This window comes from Pomacea canaliculata, linkage group LG12 (genome assembly GCF_003073045.1).
Source record: "Pomacea canaliculata isolate SZHN2017 linkage group LG12, ASM307304v1, whole genome shotgun sequence".
NCBI lineage: Eukaryota > Metazoa > Mollusca > Gastropoda > Architaenioglossa > Ampullariidae > Pomacea > Pomacea canaliculata.
Genome location: NC_037601.1, coordinates 2,434,500 through 2,457,290, shown reverse-complemented (window position 1 = coordinate 2,457,290; position 22,791 = coordinate 2,434,500). Strand labels below are relative to the sequence as shown.

General features: G+C 41.4%; 2 protein-coding genes across 3 annotated transcripts; both read right to left on the bottom strand.

The window, feature by feature from the left end:
• Positions 1–4,770: 4,770 nt before the first annotated feature.
• LOC112553352 (sodium-dependent phosphate transport protein 2B-like) lies at positions 4,771–13,204 on the bottom strand. Its single transcript, XM_025220511.1, is given in 9 exon segments — positions 4,771–6,515; positions 6,518–6,712; positions 7,239–7,533; positions 7,661–7,840; positions 7,959–8,089; positions 8,515–8,658; positions 9,193–9,321; positions 9,685–9,772; positions 12,962–13,204. Coding segments are annotated over 9 exon segments (1,953 nt in total). The 5' UTR covers positions 13,004–13,204; the 3' UTR covers positions 4,771–5,766.
• Positions 13,205–16,239: 3,035 nt separating this feature from the next.
• Positions 16,240–22,635, bottom strand: LOC112577172 (phenylalanine--tRNA ligase, mitochondrial-like). 2 transcript variants are annotated; one of them, XM_025260168.1, is made up of 7 exons: positions 22,460–22,635; positions 21,495–21,681; positions 20,855–21,247; positions 20,031–20,196; positions 18,794–18,925; positions 18,480–18,640; positions 16,240–17,893 (listed from the first exon to the last, which is right to left on the bottom strand). In XM_025260168.1, exons 1-7 carry the CDS (start codon positions 22,468–22,470, stop codon positions 17,597–17,599), a joined length of 1,347 nt encoding a protein of 448 aa, XP_025115953.1. In that variant the 5' UTR covers positions 22,471–22,635; the 3' UTR covers positions 16,240–17,596. The 2 variants fall into 2 exon arrangements, with proteins under 2 accessions (XP_025115953.1, XP_025115954.1); XM_025260169.1 differs by having other exon boundaries at positions 20,031–20,193.
• Between the last annotated feature and the right edge of the window lie 156 nt (positions 22,636–22,791).

Sequence of the window (22,791 nt, the reverse complement as noted above, 5' to 3'; positions counted from 1 at the left end):
CCACCAATGAAAACTGCGCTACAGCAATGGTGCCGAGCCGCGAAATTCGTCTGCATACCATGGTTGAAACGAAGGAGAGATGTGCGACAGTGAACTATTAGTCTTAATCGAGGAGGTTACCAGGGAGAAGAAGAGGCTTTACCAGAAGAAGAAAAAAATGAAATAAGAAAGAAATGAAACAATTTAAAATCTTCCACAATTTCATCTCGCAGTCGTCAAAAACATCCACCAACGGGCGGGGGCAACCACCAGAAACACCCGTGATAAACAGAGAAAGTGATAAATATTTTAGATGATTGCAGACAACTGATGGACGCATAAACATCGAAGGTTAGTCATTTTGTTTACCTGTGTAGACTTATTTTTTACACGTCTGTGTCATCCGCAGAAAAAGATCTAGATACCGAGAGAATGCAAATGCAAAGCCGATATAGTCAGCACACAACAGCCGGTTTAGAAAATAAATATTTCCATCCGAAATACATTTATTTAAAATGTCTAGGTACATTTCTCATTTAGTTTTTGTGACAGGTGGTGAATCATTTACACTGGTTCCTCAAGAAGTCTTTTATGATAGGGGAGAGTAATAAAATAATATTGACATATGTAGGAGGTGCAATATGTGTACTTATGTAGAACACCCCAGTTCCATCTTCTAATTCAATAATGGAAATGCTTTTGTTAGAAGTATAAGCATATGTATTATTTTCTTGCATAACAAGCAAGAAGGAATTGAACATTTCAGACAATGTTTTCAAATGGGAAATTTTAAAAATGTACTTTATATCACAGATATTCCTGATGGTAAGTTTGAACAAAACATAAAATATTAAGGAAAAGCGCCAATGTTTTTGTACTTTACTTCCAAAGCTGGCTTAAAATTATAAATTGTTTAATTCAAGTGCCAAACACAGACTATGACATAATTTGGGAGGTGTACACAGCAGGTTTGTCTTTACATCCACAGTCAATTTGGACATTTGACCAGTTTTAACTACAATTAGTCTAATACATGTTACAGTACCAGTGTTCTACAGTTTAGATTCCAGTAGACACTGATCAGCTTCTGAGTGACATGGATGTGCAGTGTCTACATTCTTTACCAGTTGCATGTTATCAAGTTCTGAAATAGCTATACCTGGGTCCAGTGAAAAGTGCTAAATATTAACTCTAAAGAGAAAAACATGTCCTTCACAATCCCACCAGCAGCATGTAGTAAATATTAACATTACTGCTTTTTATAGTTACTTGGCATCACAAAGAATAACAAGCAAGATAATAATCTATTTATATAGAAACCTTACACAGAAGAGTAATTCAAGCAATACCTTTACATAACCTAATGGCTAATGCAATGGTAAATACTCAGTGCTCCCTTGTCAAATTGTCATGAATCAATTTCTAAAAAATATTTCTTTCATGCAGCATCAACACCACTGAGAGCCAGAGAGCAATATTCAAAGATGTCAAAGTGGCTTATGCATAGACAGTTGCACATTTCTGAAAAAAATCTTTTTGACTGTCAGATAAAACACACCAAGGTGATGTACCAAGCAGCCAGTATTCCATCTGTCAACTGAGTCATCTGAAGAAAACAAAATACCTGATGATACAAAAGAATCCACAACAAAGATTAAAGAAAGAAAAACTTTGTATTTCCTGGACAGTGAACTTGATCATGTTAAAAAAGAATCGCAATTGATGGAAATCAAAATAAATCTGGCGCAGGCTGAGGTAACAAATACTACATGGAAAAACAGATGGAAAATGAATTGGTAATGCCGGCTGCTCAGTGTTGACCAACTGGTTGAGGCGGATGCTGCTATTCAGCCAAAGTCAAATTGAATAATAAATGTTGTGACCATTCAGTTAGAAATTATGACAGCACTATGGAACACCTGATGATTTTTGCTGCTTTGGCAGGGATATATCTGAAGTCACACAATATATTCTGGAGCATTGGATATTAAAGGGGAGGAGTTTATGTATTTCTAAACCATGATGCAAACAAAAGGGTGCAATATATTATAACATGGAGTAAAGATGCATACTAACCAGCCCACAAGCAAAACTTGTGCATTTTAAACCTGACAAAGCAAAGACAGTATTTATCATAGTTGTTCCTGAAGAAAATGGAACCAATTTTTGAGAACATCATTGGTTCTCTCAATGGTGTCACTTGTTGAGCTGTGGGCACAGTTGAACTTTTCCTTGGTCTAGTGTCTGCATTTTAAAAAAGGGGGATACTAAGCCAATCAGTCAGCAGGTAGCCACTGTCTCCCATATTCATCCCATGTCAATGCCAAAAGTGTCAGCCACTACAACTTGCATTATGCCTTGTTGCATAAAATTGTAATGCCACCATCACCTGCAAAAGACATAGGAAACATTATTGACCTCAATGATTTAGATATTTTAGTACTCACATCTCAACGAAACTGTCCATTTTTAGTTAAAAAGGACGATGTGAACATTAACCTATTATGATTATTTACCTCTTGAGCCACATGCTTACAACTTGAGACATACTGCAAGGAACTGCCTGTCAAATTGATAAACATGTATTAAATCAAACTATATCAGAGATTCTGGGTGTTCTGCTACTTTATTCTGTGTTGTTTTACTTAAATACAATGACATCAATTTTTTAATAATGTTAAGGTTAATAATACTCTAAAACAATACTTGGAGCACAGTGGATGGGCCAGAATTGTGCCTCTGCTCATATGAGCCAAGTATAGCAAACTGTGAATTTTCTTGGATTATTGCTGTCACCAGAGTGAAAGTAGAAATTTTTCATTACTTTTATTGCAAAGTTCAAGTTTTATCCTTTCCAAAAATGTATTGGTTTTGTTGTCTCATGTTTACCTGAGAGCAGCAATAATAACAACAAACATCACCCACTGTCGTCAACACCGTCTTAAGTTATACGCCATTGTTTTATTATGTAATTATATTTTGAAGTCATTCTAACATTATTAACTATTTTTAACGTAATGCTGTCAATTACACTTATTAATTATATATTTATATAGTGGTGGTGACTATGGTCTTACCTGCAACAAAGGCGGAATAGAGTCTTTTCGTTGAAAATGATGGTCGAAATCATTTTCCACTAAGTTATGTTCGCTCGACGGAATCGAAAACGATGAATCAAATCGACGTCATACATTTCAAATGGATTTGATCGATCCCTAAGTAGTGAAAAATCTGTATCTGTCAATGGGCAACTCAGTAAACAACACGATCAAGCGCCACTGTTACTACGACAGCCGCCGTACGGTCATGCGTAAGCAGCGTGTCGCGGCTAAGCAAGGAGTTAAGCCTGGGGGGGACCAGTCTTAAATTTTAAGACTAAGACCGCTTGCTTAGCGAGTTGAGACCGCCCATTCACCGCGCTTAACAGGCGTCTTAGGTTAAGACAGCGTGCTTGGCTTAACTGCTGTCTTAACTCGAGTTAAGACCGCCTATGCACCGGAGCCCTGCTCCCTGATATATTGAAAGGGTAAAGGACACAAGACCCTGAGTGAGCCTCTGACAGTTCCCTCATTCTACCCTCACGAGACGGTCTTACCTTGACCCTGTCACGTGCACACCTTGTCATCACCACAAACTGTCGTCCCGCTACGACAGCGGCAACTTCCAAGAAGACGACTTTCATACTTTTGTTTTCGATTGTTCCCACGAGCCCCTGTCAATTGTTTATCAGTACATACGAGCGCCACATCTGCACCCGAATTCAGTAATAAGCGAGTGAGAAAAAAACGGCGAGGTGTGAGGCAGACGAGGGTTTGTCATGATGTAATATTGGTGCTGATTGTAACCAGATGAAAAGATACTCGTTAAAGGGATTGTAAAGGCAAAATAAAACTGCTTAGAATCTCGTAAAGAGTAGGATCACTTTGAAAATTATCTATTATCGTGTCTGTTCATGTGGAAAAAGTTGAATGTTTTATAGGATGTTGTGTTTAACAAGAGAGGTTACACAGAACTCTTTCCTCCTCCAATGACATCAACTCGATGCCGGTGTCAGCTGATGACATGATATGGTTGGACATTGGTCATAGCCATCTTGATTGTTATCACTAATATATATATATCACTAATCCAACTAAACAACAATGAAGAAAGTCAATGAAAGACTAATGAATGATCGGACACTATTGACCGTTTGATGACGTCATGGGGGGGGGGGATGAGGAAAGCCAGCAGGCGACCGGGGGACAAACGAGATTGTCACACCTCGCTGCCCGTCAGCGGCGCCGCTTGTAGGTGAGAATCTGTTACTGATTGGGTCCTAAGTGCCCCCTGGGGGGCTGATGATGACGAAAGGAACGGAGTGAGAACAAAGAAAACATGAGTAGTGTTCCTCCCCTTGATGCCGAGACCTCACCTTTGTCAGTTAGCATCAACCGGTGGACTGCAGGTTACCTACCCGGTGACCGCAATCAAAGCTGTATTGTAGAGGAACATCTTAGTGTGCTTTTGGTGAGATTATACCGTTCTTAGCTCTGTGTGGCGGTGTGCGAGTGTCTGTGTGTTTGCGCATCTGTACATATATACCGTACGTTAAAAAACACGTGACCAGCATATTTGAATGATTTCAGTTCTTTCCTACATGTTCGAGCGCCGATGTATTTTGTATTTTGTTTCAATAGTCGAGATGCCTGTGCGACATGAATCACAGATATAACATCTTGCAGCTGCTTCCCTTAGAACACATCGTATCCACATTTCTCAAGCATTCAAATATGAAAAGACAAAAATATCTACCCTGAAGTCTATTTTAAGTCATTATAAAAAATATTTTTACGATTATTATCAAATTGAAAGACTACCGCACATTGTCTGTTTATTAACAACACAGTAACTCGAGGAGCCGAGTGATCTGAAATCACTGCAAGTATTTTCACAATTTGTTATTTACTATCACAAGCGTGTCAGTGCCACTGATATTGTACTGTCTACATACTAGAAGGACAAACCCCCCCCCCCCACTTCATTCTTTTTTTCACTCGGGGATTTTCTATTCATGGGAGGCAATCCAGGAGTGTTGAGACTTTCATTGCGTAGGGGATTACCTCCCTTTACCCGCCAACGTTGAACGTACGCTCGTACCCACAGTCGGCGAATGTTTATAGCAGTTATTTTATTCGTTGTTCACTCTATTCACGCACTAGTAAGAGTTTACTATAGTAGAGTTAGGGAGACTTGACTCTCAGTTCACAGTTATAATTGTTCGTGGTTCCTACTTCTTCTACCCCTCCCTCTCCTTTTATTTACAAGTTACAGATAATAAACATTGAAAGAGGAAGAGTCTGCCGCTTAATTACAGTTTCATTAGCTATAATTACAGTCTCCTAAACTTCTGTGCTGGAGGTGTTAGGGACAATTTTCTTGGGACCAGGATTACCTTTTCCCCATACAGGCTGTCGGGCCATTTACTCGTTGCTAGTAGCTGGAAAAATTCATTGCACCACAGGGTGTCGGGCCTGTGCGCCTCTGGGTTCGAACGCCAGTGTTAACCACTCTGCCCTCCGTTCACTTCTATTCCCTAACTTCAGAGAAGCTGTCTTCTGCTGTCTCTGCTGGGTCAGAGGTCTGTATAGACAGTCTATACAGCGCTAAGAGCATACTCCTTAGGAGTGCTTTACAAATTTTGTGTTGTTGTTGTTGTTGTTGTTGTTGTTGTTGTTGTTGTTGTTGTTGTTGTTGTTGTTGTTGTTGTTGTTGTTGTTGTTGTTGCGGCGGACGAAGTAAACTTTATCACAAACGATGCTCCTCGAAGTCCGCCCCTTCGTTGACGTGTCCGTTGGCTGCGGCCGGCGCCTTTTGGTCATCGCACTTTACCTCGACAGTTATCTCCACCTCCTTGTCGGGACTTCTTTCTCCCTTGTCGGCCTCCTGCAGCCGCTGGCAGCAGCGACAGTTGAAGACTTTAGCGATGACGATGTCGATAGGTTTGAGGGAGTGCAGCCAGTGCGGCAGGAAGTCCCAAGTGCGCAGGACCGGCGGCAGGCAGCCGCGTCGCTTCCTCTGGATGACGTTGATGGCGACGATTGCGACGAAGATGACAAAGAAGGTGCCGCCGATGGAGCCCAGGTAGACCCATCCCGCGACGGACAGACCAAAGACGGCGGCGGGGAAGACGATAAAGAGGAGGAGAATGTAGAGGATGGCGAACCAGCGATGTTTGGCGGTGGTGTTGCCTAGCGACTTGGCCAAGTCCACAGGTAGGCGCATGAATGGAAGCGGGTAGAAAAGGACGATACCCGTGATGTTAAAGAAGAGGTGACAGAGGGCCACGTGCAGGGCGTTGATCAGGTGATCGCCCTCCTGCGACAGGGCGGCTAGGATCCCCGTCACCGTGGTGCCGATGTTGGAGCCCAGGGTGAGAGGGTACATGCGCTCCACCGACACGATGCCACGCCCACCAGCGGGTGAGGGTGGAGTGAAGACGGAGCTGCTCTGCAGGATCATGGTCATACCCGTGCCGAAGAGGATGGCCAGGTACCGGTGAAGTAGGCGGCGCGGCCCGGCAGCTCGGCGTTGATGATGCGGCGGACGAGCTTGGCGATGGAGCCGTGCAGCAGCGAGTGCAGCGCCTTGACGATGCCGTACAGCGCCAAGAAGATGACGAGCAGCGAGCACACCAGCAGCACCGCACCCGCCGCCGTGTCGCTCAGGTCGCTCTGTGCAAACAGGTTGTCACCTGCACGAGACCAAGACATGGGGAGGAACTTTGTCTCATTAATTTACTTGACAACAGTTGGATAATTGGTAACCAAGGGTAACAGGTGTCCATGTTCACGAGACAAGTAACTGTGTGCTTGATTCATAAACATGCTTATATTTGTATATGTAGGTGTATATATATATGTGTGTGTATTTATGTAGGAAGGAATATTTGTCACAACAAGGCCATCACTGGTCAATAGAATGAGTAATTTCCAACACAGGAGGTGAGATTTTCATGTACAGTGTTGTATGGATGTCGGTGACGACGAACCTGGCAAGAGATAAACGGAATAAAAAAGAAAAATAAGTAGAATATTTAAATTATGTGGATTTAGCAGACAACGTAAAATCCATGCAACTACATCCGGGAATATAATCGGGCACAAAAATATTGAATAGAACAGGAAGTGAGAATGAAGAGTTTAGTTACACAAGACAAAGACAATTGTGGAACAGGTACCAGGCAAAGATACAAGAATTTGTCACAGCTAGCCACTCACATCTTTTAAACAGATGGGTGACATTGTCCAGGTCAGTGTACTCCCACTTCAGATCCACCTTGACATCGCTGAGGTTGAGCATCTTGTGACTCGCAACCTGCTGACACCAGGGCAGGAGGTCAGGGGGCGAGCGAGCCGACAGGACGCTGCGGCAGTCGATGGCCAGCGTGTCCTCGTGTTCTCTGGTGATGTTCTCCACGACAGTTTTCTTGGCGCACCACCGCAGCAGCACGTTACCGATATCTTCTGAGGAACTGTTTAGCTGCGCCATTTTTTCGATCACATTCTTGTCAACCTGTCAACAGATTTTGTTGGTAAACAAATTGGTATCTTTTTAAAGTGCCCAGCCCACCCTTCACGCGCACGCACGCACTCCTTTCGTTCGGTGTTTGAAGTATAAAGCAGTTCTAGCAGACATCAACCTTAACGATAAGTTCGGTGAGTGGTTTGGTGATGGCCTTCAGCATGTCCGGTGTCTTGTCCTGCGAATAATCTGTGGGTATGGTGTCCACGATGAGGCCGGTCAGCCACTGAAGGTAGCCGGACACCACCTCGAGGGGCAGCAGCACCAGCACAGTCAGCCAGTTGAACATATCATGCACCTGCACAGTCAGCCAGTTGAATGTACCCGCCAATGGCACACACACACACACACATGCACGCACACACGTGTATAAATAAAGCACATATCTATATCCCCTGAGTATGAGCATCTCTTACTGTGGCTCCAGCAAATGCGCGACGAAACTCATTTCTGTCCGATGCCTGTGCAAGGGAGACAAGCGTGTTGGTGACGGATGTCCCTATGTTAGCTCCCATGATGATCGGTATAGCTATCTTGATGGAAATAACTATAAATGAAAAAGATAAAATATGTGTAAAAATAAATAAAAATTTTAATTAGCATTTAAATTATCTGTGTATCTATATATATAATGTGTAACATAATGTGACCGGACTATCATTCAAGTCTCCTTGGATGGTGGCCAACGCCGCGGTGGTCAGAGGAAGAACTGACTGTCAAAGACTGGACTGGTCGTCCCGTACAAGACCTGCTGACTATCGCTCAAAATAGGCGAGAGTGGTGGCCCTGTCTGCTGCCGCGTCTGTCCTTGTGATCCCCCAACCACAGGTGGTGGTCAAGGGACGACTGAGTCTCTCTCTCTATAATATATATATATTATATTGTATACTTATATATTATATACAAATCACAACATCATTAACCCACAGTCCCAGCTGCAAAAATTCACAATCATTAGCCGAGTTCACTCACTTCCTGAGCCGACCATTGTGATGACGATCGATGTGGATGTTGAGGAGCTCTGGACGAGGACTGTTGCCAGGACACCGATCATGAGCCCCGCCACGGGGTTCGACAACAGCTTGTCATTCTGGAACGTCTTACCGGCAGTCTTACCTGAAAAGGTGTTTTCTGGATATTAATGGAAGCTCATCTGGTTGGAACACTGATGTTTAACTGCTGGGAAGACCCTGTGCGAGGGCTGTAATAGAACTGACTACCATGCAGCCCTTTTACCCCTTAAATTGAGATGTAAACTAACATGGAGTGTAAACAGATTGACACCTACCTCCTCAAACTCAAAACTTCCAAGAACTGAAGTTCAAGGGGTGTGAACAGGTAATGTTAACAGTTTGTGAAAATTACAGGGCATGGCTAATATTGAGACAGTGTCGGCTATTGGCTTCAAGCAGAGCCAGTCGAGGTCTGTTCATTAATTCTTTCTGATCTGTGGGTCGATATATCTATAACGCTAAGTCTTGCACCTGGACACACACACACAATCCTAAAGTAACATAAACCAACATGTACAAAATATAGATGCTAAAGGCACTGTCTTTCACCTGCTAGTATCTAACGGCTGTCAGTGCCATGACAACCAGAAGACAAGAAAGGCGGAAGTGGTTGGAGTCTAAAGCGAGGCTGTCTTACCTCCCAGCAGCTGGAAGGAATCCTCCAGAAGCCCCAGCGAGCAGATGAACAGGTAAAGACATCCAAGCAGCAGACCCAAGCGGAGGAACACCCACAATACCCGCCAGACTTTCTTCGCCAACGACAAATCTGTGACAACATGCACTCTTGACATGACTTTGTACTTTGAATTAATTTTGTGTGGTGGTGGTGGTGGTGGTGGTGGTGGTGGTGGTGGTGGTGGTGATGGTGGTGGTGATGGTGGTGGTGATGGTGGAATAGACAAGGAGGATTATGGTCATTCTCGGGTAGAACCATTACTTTCCAAAACATCATTTAAGACCTATTTATAGAAACTTCCTAAAACTTCTGGAACATCGATTACAGATTCTTGGAATGTTTTAGAAATTCTAGAAATGATCGAATAGTTGATAGTTGCTGTCACCCAGGACAGCCTGCCTCTGGATGCCACTGAACTCTGCTCACTCGCACCCCGATCTTCCAGACACTCACCTTTCCATGGCTCTCCATCATCCTCGCCAAACTTGGCGGACTGATCGTTCGGGTCGAGAGCATAGTCATCTGTCACCGCCTGGCTGGCCTGAATGACAAGAGGATTCCGCTGAGACTGATTCCTAACTTTCACAAATTTTTTTTTCTAATGAGACTCGGGTACAGTGCCTCGACCCCCAGAGAGAAAGAGAGAGAGAAAGTGTAGGTGTACCTGTGCGTGCGTGTGTGTGTCGATGTATGCATGTATTTAGGGATGTTTACATTGCCCCGAAGGTCCCTTCTAAAGGAAAAAACAAACTGTAAGCACTTTTGTTCAATTATTGCAAGGTTTTGTCAAGAAGTCTTAGCTCCGCCCACAGATATTTATCTATTAATCTCCAGAAACGTGCCTGTCTTTAAAAACCTGTTTTTGACGACTATTTTAAGTGTTCTATTTATTGAAAGATAGCGGCTGTTATTTTACCTGCGGAGTTTGAAAGTCCACAAACACACACGATATTCTTATTACATAAACAAGTAACTGTCCCTGAGCTAGGATCCCACGTGACCCTGAGCCGGACTTGACCGTGGTTTCTATCTAACATGGTGTGGATGAAAACAAACACCTTGGGCGATAACCTTTAAGGTAATCTACTGCACTGGATGTAAATACAAGCCACCTGGGCCCAGGTACACTCGCTAGGCGATAGAAGGTTGGTTGACATAAAGCTCAGCAAAATAGTTTTTGCAATTTTTGGTTTAGAGGAGGAAAAGATTTTGAGAAATTAGAGACTAAAATGCTCACAAAATAGAAGATATTTATCTAACTGCCATGTACCCAGTCCCTTAGCAACCTGTTGTGCACCTGACCCCAGAACATGTAAGGTCCTCGACCCTTCGCCATTCCTCCCTCACTCCTCTCTCTCTCGCGGTTTGCTTATGTCTTGGCCGTGTCGACTGTTTACTTTTGTTGCTCTCGGTCATTAGTTTACATTCAGACAAGTGCTCTCGACAGAAAGGCAAAACACGTTAATGTCTGCAACGCGCCATAATCGACTAAAACCAAGATGTCAGACAGGTTAGTCATAGTCTCAGCAACATAAACACACACAAGCACGCGCAGGCCAAGGAGAAGAGAGTGATGGGTACTCGGTTCAGTCCAAAACACAAATGGCCTCTTGTTTTTCTCTAAAGTATACAAAAAACAAACGAGACATTAAAACTCGATCATAGACGTTGTCGGATGGTCAAAGGTCTAATCAACTCGTACGATGATCGAATCGTCAAATAACCAAACTGACATCGGATCATCAACGACACAAAAAAGTCCGTTCTTAACCGGACAGACACAGAAGTTGTTTTGATGAAGTTCAGTGATGTTTATAAACAATTTTTATATAAAACTTAGTCAGATGTTCTATGTATATTTACTCAATGTAAAAAGCCTTCTGTCCGGGAACAACGGACTACACTCACTACAGTATCATCACAAACAACGAACTGTAGGTACAGTTACAACAACAGACTGTAGGTGTCGCTGCGAGCATTTCACACATTGTGTGACACTTTGCTGGTAACACTATCACCGTATGTGTGAAATGTGTGTAGGTGACTTTGCCAGTGGAGCTGATGGGAAAAATAAGAAAAATGTTTCCTGGCGGACATTGAACTTGTGACTCCGTGATGCAAGGTAAATGAAGGTGACAGGGCAAAGTAAGATAATCTAGGAGAGAGAGAAAAAAGGAGGGTCCTAGAGACCGACATCGCGTGCAGCCTTTGCCTGTGTCAGTTTATAAAAAAAAAAGACACAACAGCAACAACAACAAACCCCCAACAATTCCCCCAACCCTGGCTTTGGGTGTCTGGTCTGCTGCCTGTCTGTCCCTGCACCTGTCCACTTAATGGAAAGATGGAGGAGAAAAGAGACGAACACACAGGTGGCTGCATTACCCTCGTTGCCTTCATGGCACTCCAACACGAAAACGCCTTTCAGCAATCATCTTCCTCACAAATAATACAAACAAGTCAACGAGGAATCTGTTTGTTTTCAATAACAACGTATGGGAGGAGCATCTGGCATGTGTTGCCGCCGGATGTGACGTAAAGTTCCCGTTACCGCCTGCGTTCAGACATGATCCATGGCAAAGTTCATGCGCCCACCTACAGGCTCTTGTCAACAGCTGGTCTCTGTCTCTCCTGTCCCGGACGGAGCCATCCCTAATTCTTTTGCTCTCTCCTTCACCCCAACTACTGGTTCCTTCCCACACCCTCCAGAGCGTTACAACATTGGGAAGAGGGGCAGGGGGAGGGGAGGTGCGATGTTTGAACAGACAACAGGATGCGACTGAGTTCTTTGAGCAAGTCACGTTGGGTGTCAGCAGAGAACCCTACAGGGGGAGGCGGGTACAACACGTTTTCTACCCCACACGGGTGTGTCAAGGGAATTGTGAAGTCGGGTACAACAGTTAGTTCTGAGCCCTTCCATTTTGAGCTACAATTTTTTTTTAAATCTTCAGCCCTTGATAAACAAAAAATTGGGGCCGGTCACTTCGCCCCAAGACCATCTCGCCCCAGTGAGTGCTCCATGCTTGAATACTTCGGTCCTAAGCCAATGTTTTTGAGCAAATTCTACTTTGGTGCTTGACCACTTACTGGACACTGGACCATAGAGCTAAAGCCTGCAAAGTGTAGCTCTGTCCGGGTACACAGGCACAGGTACAGTACTTTTCCTCTACAAAGCCTGGTTCCATTCACAGGCAGAGGCCAGTAACAAACTAAGGCCAAAAAATACAAAGGCTAAGATTAAATAAGATTGCTATCATTAGTTTTTCCCTTGGTTGAAACTTCAAAAATACTGTTTTGACACGTGTCACGCAAGCGGTTGCCATGGAAACGATCAAGCATGGCGCCCAAACAAACAATTTTAAAAGCGTTCAGATCAGTCAGTCTTGAGTGACATATTGCTACATGGTTTAAAATATAAAAACTACTTGGAGAGTGGATAGTTGACATGCTGAGCACTTACAATAGACCAAAATCTCAAATATCTAAAAATTATAATTTTCCTCAAATTTGAGGATCGTATACATGTACCTGATTTGTTTCTATCATATTAAAAATGTCAATAATTTAAAAAAAATAATAAACACGCATCTGTACTTTACAGCGTTTTTAGTTGGTTTTTTTTTTCAGTGTGAAATAAAAAGTGTCACAGACATACAGGAAGATAGACAGAGAGAGAGAGAGATGGAGTACCAGAGGACATAAAACAACTTTGGTCTTGACTAATATATTTTACCTGCTCATCCTTATTGCTTTCACCTGTTGCAGCACTGGGCATGATGGAGACAGGGTTTCTAGAGCTGTGTCGGGTGTGATCAAAGAACACTGCACCGTCACTGATGCTCACCTTGCTGTCTTTTATAGGAACCTACCCGGTGCCCACCCGCACCACCCGCCTCGGGTGCACGTAGGAAAAAGAAGTGGGCCACGAAAAATTCCTGGGTAGCTCGCTGGACACGCAGACACGTACACAGATACTGGTAACTAACGTGAAAGGTGCCGGCGTTCGAGGACTTTGCAAGTACCCGAGGCTCGGCCAACTGATTGACAAAATAGTTCCTGCGTCTCGGCCCCGCCCACTAGATTGGCAAACACAGTGATTGACGGCTGAAACATTCAGGGTCACGTGACAATTAAAGAAAACGACTTCAGGATAGGATTCAAAATAGAAGCTGATAAGAGCAGGGTACCTCTTGCACACCCTCCTTCGGACGAAATACATTCCTTTTTCGTAAATACAACCCGTCAATGTTTTCTTCACGATCTCTGGATTTCTCCTTTGTTTTTGTAGTTCGCAAACTGTGTTTGTTGTTTGTTTATCTCGCTGCTCTAGAGTTTAGCATCACTGGTCTTACTCCCACAAGGAGAAATTTAGCATGTAACTGCTTTTGTTTGCAATTATTTCCATTATGTTACCTTATTAAGTAGGTAAAAAAAATAATAATAATGTCACCAATAAAGATTGGGGTCAAAGGTTGGCGATTTTGTTTATGAAAAAAATCCAGGGCGGCGTTTGGGCGATGACGTGTGGTCAGTGCTCATGGAAACCTGAACTGGAAGAGCTGTGACACCTGTTCTCTGTCTTCCTGTGTGGGCAGGGCAGGGTCTAAGACCTGTTCTCTGTGTGGGCAGACCAGGGTCTTAGACCTATTGTCTGTGTGGGCAGGACAGGGTCTGACCTGTTCTATGTGTTCCTGAGGGCAGGGCAGGGTCAGACTGACCGTCTTGCTGACACCAGCACGTGCAGTGTGGGCCGTGCAAACCGAGGATCATGTACATCCTGAGTGATGCCCTGTGAGGTGGAAACGACTCTCCTTCATCGAGTTAAAGGAATTGAGGGAAAATTTTTGGTTTCTATCGACTTAAAGGGATTATAAGGCAAAATAAAACTGCTTAGAATCTCGAAAAGAGTAGGATCAATTTGAATCCCGCCTGTTCATGTGGAAAAATGTTTTACAGGATGTGTTTAATAACAGAATTTACACGGGACTTTTCATCCTCCGATGATTTCAACACGATCTCATCTCCAAGCACAGAAAGATGAACAACACGGAGCATTCAATCTATTAAGGCTTCAGCCAATTGGAGAGCTTGTATCTAATACTAATTAGACTTGTGTCTGTGTACACACGTGACGTCACGATTTTGACCCTTCATTACCCTTTTCTGTGTGTGCCAATAGGCGTGTCTACAGATTCGCTCATTTTTAAACAAATTATATCTTGGAGTGGACTTTACCCGGTCATAAGAAACCAAGCTGCCCCCCACCTGAAGTGAGGCCCCGCCCCCGTGCACTGAACACTCAGCGTTCACTGGCGTGTAGTCGCCATCGTTCACTCGTGGTGGACTCGGGAAACACTGTTGGCAGCAGCCTGATAACGAAGACCTTCAAATGCTCAGTCAGTAGTGTGCCACTCACCTCACAAGCAGACCAGGTGTTACAGAAAACTCATTCGCCATCTCTCATACAAGCAACATCAAACGAAAAAAAAAAAAAGCAGAGGTGGTGCAATGACAAGTTTTCTCAGTTCACACCACTGATCATTTCTGCACGCCCACCCCGAATCAAGAATGGACATTGGCCATCTTGCGATTTGGTCGGACACTTCCCACTTTGGCTGTAACATATATATAAAGCTCCAAAACTTTCAAAGACGCAGTGGTGAAAGTCCTTGTGTCAAAGAAATAAAAAAACACCAACCTGGCAGAAAACAAACTGAACTTGCGATTTAACATTGTAGTCCTAAGATGGCACCATTGGTCAGACAAGTTTAATGTGCATTTAAAATATCTGTTCCTCCCTGAATATGAAGCTCATGTCCTCGAACAATGTCCCTACATACAAGTCTCTGATGAAACTCTTGACCTGTTCATCATCGTGACTGTCCTATAGACATAAAAATCTTATAGCCATTAACCTTTTAATGGAAATCGCATTTCATATTCGTTGCTTGCACACAGCTGTAAAGTTCTTTCTCCAGAAGGAAATCTCACCCAAGTTTCCCATCTTGTCTTTTCGTAGTCATGAAGCTGGTTTGATGGCTGGTCTACTGTGTTTTGTGAAGATGAGAGTAAGTGAAACATGACCCTCCGTGAGTACTGAGCAAACAGGCGCCAGTCTTCGTTTAAAAATGTTTTCGTGAAGTCTGCCATCGGAGATATGTCGGTCAGAGTTTTCTTCAAAGCTGATGTTTGCTTTCCTTATAATTCTGGAGTTTGTTCCCGTCACACCAAGTACCAGGGATAGGTTACATCTGCTTTTATAAGTACCATGCTACAGTCGAGTCCTTAGAGCCACGCACATATTTCGTGAACCTACTCTTTATAAGGGTCAACACAGTTTACCTACTAACCCCTTACTCTTATTTTTTGTAGCTTCTGGTGATCAGTCTTTGATGGTTGGTACCCTGTATTCACGAAGCGAAAGTACCTCGTTGTCCTGAATAACTCGAGGGCAAGTGTCTTGTCTCCACAGTTATAAAACCTCCAGACTCCGCGGATGTTGCTTTACATCTGTAATAAACATTTTTATAAGTTAGGAAACAATGTCCTGGAATACAGTAACATTTAGCAATGTCCACTTAGTGAGTCGTATCTACGAAGACATTTTCCTTCATGTTTCTAATTTTTCAGAAGGGTAACGACTTACCCTTGCTTCATGACTACGGCCCCAGTAGACTGCTTTCCCTCTCATCTGTCTTGTGTGTTACACCGTTCTGTCTGCGTCTTTACTCTTTATCGTAGGTGCTTGGTCACAATTATTGCCCCCGTTTATTATCTTGTGTTGAGAGTACCTTCCCACACTATGTTGCACTATATACAATGGTACATTTATATTTTTATTATTGCAAGCTGAGTGAAATCAGTTTGATGTGAATTATGAGATGGCATGGTCGTGGAGTAGCTGTTTCGTAAGACGCTGAAAGACAAGATGTAAAAGGTAGAAAGGAAAGTAAATCACGTTAAGAACATTTATCAAAACATGTCACTAATAAAGCACTTCCTCGACAAGCATCATTGTTGATTATTTATTGTGGATGAAGACAAACTTGATCTTTACTTGAAAAGAATAATATTTCCCATGCCCAAAATTCTTGTTTAAAAACAACAGTTGAGCTTGATAAGCTTTGATGAATACAATGTGCCACGACTACATGACTGTCCGAGTGCAGTCTACCACAGTTCTGTGGAAACAGGCATGTCAGCAGCAAGGGGGAAGACTTGGCATACAAAAACAACATGTCTAATACCTACACGATTTTTTAGTATAGGCGGTTTCAATGAGATTCATTCAGCAAGTTACCCAATGCTTTTTTCCTTCAACAGGCATCTCTGCTGATTGTTTTCCCATTTCTTGAATTAATGTAAACAGTTGCAATGTATAGGTGGCATTCACTTTATTTATCTTTTCATCTTGTAGTGCTCTGAATCTTTGGGAAAAAAGCATTGTCTTTATATACATACCCCCTCTATCATTCACTTTGCTGTTTTTAATCAGTCTAGTTAAATTTTGTAAAATGTGCTCAACACATATATATAAGTCAGAGGGCAAATAGTTTCGGGGTTTTTTTTTTTAACGCAAGTATAGTTAAAATACCTTTACATATGGCAATAAACACAAACAGATTCTATACATATGGCAGAAGCATTTAACTTACCATGCCACTTTGACTGGCACGTTTCTGTAAAGCTTAAATCTGTGTCTGTGTGTGTACATGTGTTGTTAAACTGAGAAGACACTTGACCAAGAGTTTTTTATATTTGAGTTTTGAAGAGAGGCAGGAATGGGCCAAGATCAGTCTATTATCAGCATTAGTTCTGGGGTTAGACGGTGAAGAGGATGATTACCATACCAAACAGGCACCTTGGAAAATAATTCATTGCGATTTTGTGAGCAAGCTGGTAAAGTGAATGGAAATTTTGTATTTGGAACCAAGGACCTCTGGGAACTGTTTTGGATTGCACACTAACACATACATCTAGTGTTCTTTTGCTGGATTGAAAAATGTTTGTGGTGGCAGCAGAGACAGGTTGCATATTGATTTATACAAGTCCATGATATCACTTTAGTTGAATGGATGCTGATTTTGATATACTACTTTGTATACAATTATTTGTGATTTACATTTTCCATTCTGATAGCAAACTATGTGTGAATTTCTCTTTTGAGAGAATTACGTTGAACTGTATATTATTTTGTGCTCACATGCACAAAATATACATTTAAGCATCATACATCAGCACCTTTTACCTGAATATATCTGTTCACTACAGATCTACCCAAGCCTGCCTTTAAAGACAGGAGAACTGAAACATGAAGACCGTAACAAAATAAATATTCACAAATGATGCACTCTCTCCATCACTGCATTCACCGCACTTCCACTCGGAATAGTCTCTTAGCTTCTTCCTCTATTTTTGCATGAATCACATTCACTTCCTCTTGGGTCAGTGTTCGTTCTAGATGACGATAAACAATGCGGTAGCAGTGGCTAGCACGCTGCTTTTTAGGATGGAAGAACTCGTCAATGAGATAAACTTGCTCCACAAGATCACCACCAATATTACGCACAAGTTCATAAAAGTCATTGACGCAGAAAGCTGTGTCTGTAGATGCTGGCAACCAGAAGGAGATATCATTGATGCACTGGGGATATACACTGATAGGCTGGAGATTAAAAAACAACAACTTTATGTTCACGTTTGTTACACAGTCTCACGCATTATAAATGTTATGTAGATTTAGGAAGCTATCCATATGAGTTTAAATTGTAGGCACAAGTATTATTTTAGGAGTTGGGTATAAAGCACAGAGTAGTTCTATTTCCTCTGGCCTTGTGATTTCTGTTTTACAGGGCAAGTGAATAGGGAAATTAAACAAAATAGGAGTAGCAGAAATGTCAAGTACATGAGTGTCAAAAATTTCTACAATAAAATACAATAGAATACAACAACTGCAGAGCAATGGTATGACATCGTAAGTTTTAAGGTAATAGTATTGTAAAGATTGATCAAAGGTCTCTTCTAAGACATCAGGCAGGTGCATTTATCATACTTCAAAGTCACACAGCTTATAGTACAAAAAAGAAAAAAGACAAGTTAGCATTTCTTCTTTTCGTTCCTGTATAAAACAAGCAAGAGCATAAAAAAGTATGAGATTTTTAAATCTCAGAAAATGGAGAGAGTATTCTTCAACGGGTGTTAACAGTGGTGGTAGTCATGTTATTAATCACGAATTCACTAAAGACTCTTACCTTGTATCTAATGGGTGTATCAGGGTCAGAAACATCAAACTGGGATAAAAATCCAGAATCTTTGCTCCAAAACAGACGAATATCAGGAATGGAGTAGAGCTTCATGGCCAGTCTTTCTAAACCCAAACCAAATGCCCATCCTACCTGGTCTTGAATTCCAGCTGAAATAGCAGAAAGTTTAGTGATAATAGCTACATAACAATTGATGTACAAGTTCCTACCTGCTGGATTAGCAAGTACTATACCGTTTTTAAAGATTATTAATCCAAACATATCGTGATAATGTGCACAGTATATACAGAATATACATGTACCTGACTGCAAAATTTTCTGCTCCACTACACCACAGCCAAGAACTTCAAGCCATTCTCCCTGGTGTTTGATCTCCAACTCCCATGAGGGGTGTGTAAATGGAAAGTAGGCATCCACCCATCGTGCCTCTGTGTCTGTTGACAAATTTGTATTTATCATGATTATTTTCATCCTGTCTGGGATGCAGAATACTGCTACTACTACTAATAATAAGCATATTTATATAGCACCTTTTACCAGCATTACTCAGACTCAAAGCACACTTTTTTAAATCAGGAATCACACGCACCTCCATGAATACACATACAGAGAAATATGCATACACAAGGCACAGCAAAATATAAATAAAGTTGACTGAGAAAGGCTTTACCTATCATCAAAGGCAAGCTCAAAGTCCACCACAAAAAACAAAAACACACAGACATAACAATAATAATGGACGATAGTGCATGCCCCTATAGTCTGACCACTCCTGCTAAGAAGGTGAACACATGCCACAGTCCTGCCATTGCAGAGTACATTTGATAAAAAGTTCTGCTTCAAAAAGTAAGTGAAAGTTATCGTGACATTATTACAGAAGCTCAAATCACAATCCCAGGTGCTTTGGTCCAACCTTTGCAGACAGAAATATCATTCCATCCACTTGACTTTCGTTAGTGGATCATGCCAACGATCACTGCAAGATCATCCTACCTGAGATGCATAATGTCAGCTATGTTAGAATCACCTCAACTGTGCATGAAGCCTGCTGTGACAGCACAACATCAAAATTCTCCAATCATCACACAAAAACGGAGGGCAACAAAAGCAGACCAAAAGAGTGAATAACTTACGAAACTATGCCTGGGTATTTCTGTGTTGTGCAGCATGCAATAAGAGACGTTCATAGCATGCTGGCAGAGCGAAGTGAGGATACATAATATAATGCAGCGTGTAACAATTATTAACATCATCAAATTGGTTCCAGAAAAGGGAAACTGGTTTCTTAATGTTTACTGATCGCAATATCATAGCTAAGAATGTCTAAATGTAGATGCCAACTACATTGTCCATAATAAGTAGCACAATATCGTGGTTCCAATAGAAAAGCTACCCTAGGCTATCACTAAAAAAAAAAAGAAAAGGGATACCAGCATAGGCTCTGCATATTAACACATTTATCAATGTAGGACTGATATAAGATTTGTCCATGAAGATGTTAATATATAGAAGATTTATAAATGACTGGATAAACCCAACCTCTTCCAAAAAGGTGCAGGGCGAGACCCATGAGTGTATTCTTCAGACTGTGCTCCAGCAGTTTGGCAGCTTCCATGCTATGATCCTCTTGTTTGTCTGGCATCCGCTTGCCTTCAGTTTCAAATATGCTGAGGTTTGTTGAGTCCCGAACCTTAGTAAACAGCTGCTGTGACAAAATGATTTTGAAACCTTTTAACTACTCAGCACATACAAAGAACTGAGCACTAGGTAATGATCAAAGGTCGTACACCTCATGACATGTACCTAGTTCAAAGTTAACATCAGCTATACTGAAGTCAATGGAAACTGTGCTATGGACAATTACTTGTCTAATATAAATCGTATTATCATCACATTATGATATTTTTTATTTTCACAGAAAATGTCTTTTTCTCCTGTTTGTCTGTGAACATATATAACCAGCAGAAAAATACCTACACTTTGAAAAAAACACAAAAGATGCATCACAATTATAAAATCTTAATAATAATTCTTGGTCTCTAGGACTAAATATCTATAATTAAAAATAAATATACAAAAATGGATTACAAATATAAAATCTTTAAACTAGCAGACTTCTGGGTATTTAGTACTAAATGTAGTTATTTATAACAATACTACATTTCAAAAACTGTCAACACAAACATTATTAAGAATAAATGACTTATCTACTCATTATTTGTAGTGAAACCTCTCCTTCAAGAACACAGCAATTATTTTGTTACTTAGCCTTGCAATGAATTGCATCTTCATCAAAGTCATGGCTGAATATTGCAGTCAGTTATGATTTCCCTTTAATGAAAGGTTAAAACTTTTATTAGTACCTCATTTTGGGAGAAAAGTCGTACTCCTTCCACTTGATGAAAGACAGGATAATGTGTGGCATCAATAGCATCTCTGCGGTATACATCACCAATCACCAGAAAAGCATTCAGTCCTGACCGTATCAAGTCTCGCTGATGTGCCGATGTGTGTGCTCGTAGCATGTAGTCAGAATTGATATAGTAGCTCTCTGATGGAGCCCGACTCACATGTGCTTCTGGCACCAGGAGACTGTCAAAGTTCTGTTCAAGTGTTACCACAGGACTAATGTTGTCATAGATGGAAAAAATTGGGTTGCCTCTGCGATTCACAAAGTTTTTGTAGAAATAGTTCTCAATCCGTTTGCGGATAAGGTATAAAGGATTGCCATGCTCTCTGTGAAGATTCTGCCCCACCTGGAGAACAAGAAAGCCTGGATGACTAAAGGAAGTGAAGAGGGTAACTGGTGTTTTACACTAAGCCAACAATTAAGGCTATATCATAGCAAAGCAGCCAGCCCTGTAAACCATGCCTAAAACAAAATGTAAAATCCAGCTCAGCCATTCCTCACTCTGTTAGGGAGAGTAAAGGACTGATGGACATAATAAAGACTAATAAGCTTTAATACAAAAATTATAAATTTATTATGGTGCATTTACTTACCTTAGACAGAACCCTAGGGGATATGTTGGTCAAACTGTCAGTAGGGTAAGTGACTCCATCTACTTTGACTGAGTCACCTAATAAGACAGCTGCTGGGCTAGTTTTGCCTGATGTCTGGCTGGCAATGGTTCGCAAAAAATACTGCCTGATCCCATGGCCAAGACTGCACGGAAAAATTCCTTGAGCTCTGTTGGAGATGAACCAGCCTAAATCAAATCCCAGCTTACTATCCATTCCAAAACAATTAAGTAAAGAATCTTATATGCAATTGATGAAAAGGTGAGAAGTGCCTGATTTATACCACACAGTACAAAATTGCAGTCCAGTAAACTGGCCAGCGTTCCTTCAGTTAACTTATAGACTATGAACGTTCTTAACAAACAAACAAAAACAGCAACCAAACAAAGGAAAAAACTTCCAAATGTTTGCCATTCACTACTAAAGAAAATAAAAAATGTAAAAATATATAACTCGATGGCGCAAGACACCATGCTGATATCAGAAGCAGACGGAACAGTTACAAAAATCTGGTGCTTAAACATAAGCATTAGGTACGAGCCTATTCCTAATCAGGAGCGGAGCTAAGCAAACTAAAAAAGAGAGGAACTGAGAGTAGAGTTGTGTGATTAATGGATTAGATGATATTTTAGCTTTTTAGTATCAGCTCTAAACTTTGGCCTGGTACTGTACCTCTTGTCAAGTCAAGACAATATATCTGCGCACAATTTAAGTTTAAACACAACTTTAATACTGAAGAATTATCATAAAAATGTAAAATTTGCAACCATATCTCAAGTGCTAATAAATGATCAAGCACTGTGTAGAAGGTGATAAATATGTCCCATAAAGTCGAGTACTACGTTCCAGACTAGCAGCAGCAGGTGGATACTGATCAAAATGCAGGCTATACTAACATTAACGTACATGTACAGTATCGTGCTATTTTGTTATTTATGAAAACTTACCTGAATATCATGTCGATAAAGTTTCCATGTACAGTGGAGAATTACAACTAATTCCTTATCGATCTTTCAACAACTTTTGAACACTGATTTCCTAATGGCATCAGGTTAATTTGTTGGGTTTCTACCTGAGTTCAAGGGCGCCGCCATGTTTACAAAAGTGAAAATGTAGTTGTCGCATACCAGCAATATTTTATGTTCTTCAAGACAAGTTAATATTATCTATATAATAAAGGTCTGAATTAGTAGAAATGATTTTTGCTTGTCATATAATCTTTAATAACAAAGTCTAATTTCTAATTTGTATGGTAACCTTTTACGTTTTACGACAGTCG

What these genes read in the sequence shown, in the direction of transcription:
- LOC112577172 (XM_025260168.1), bottom strand. An exon ending in CCCCTAGGGTTCTGTCTAAG is followed by an intron (nt 21,248 to 21,494) that starts GTAAGTAAATGC and finishes CTTGTTCTCCAG; the next exon opens with GTGGGGCAGAATCTTCACAG. An exon ending in ATACACCCATTAGATACAAG is followed by an intron (nt 17,894 to 18,479) that starts GTAAGAGTCTTT and finishes TTTAATCTCCAG; the next exon opens with CCTATCAGTGTATATCCCCA.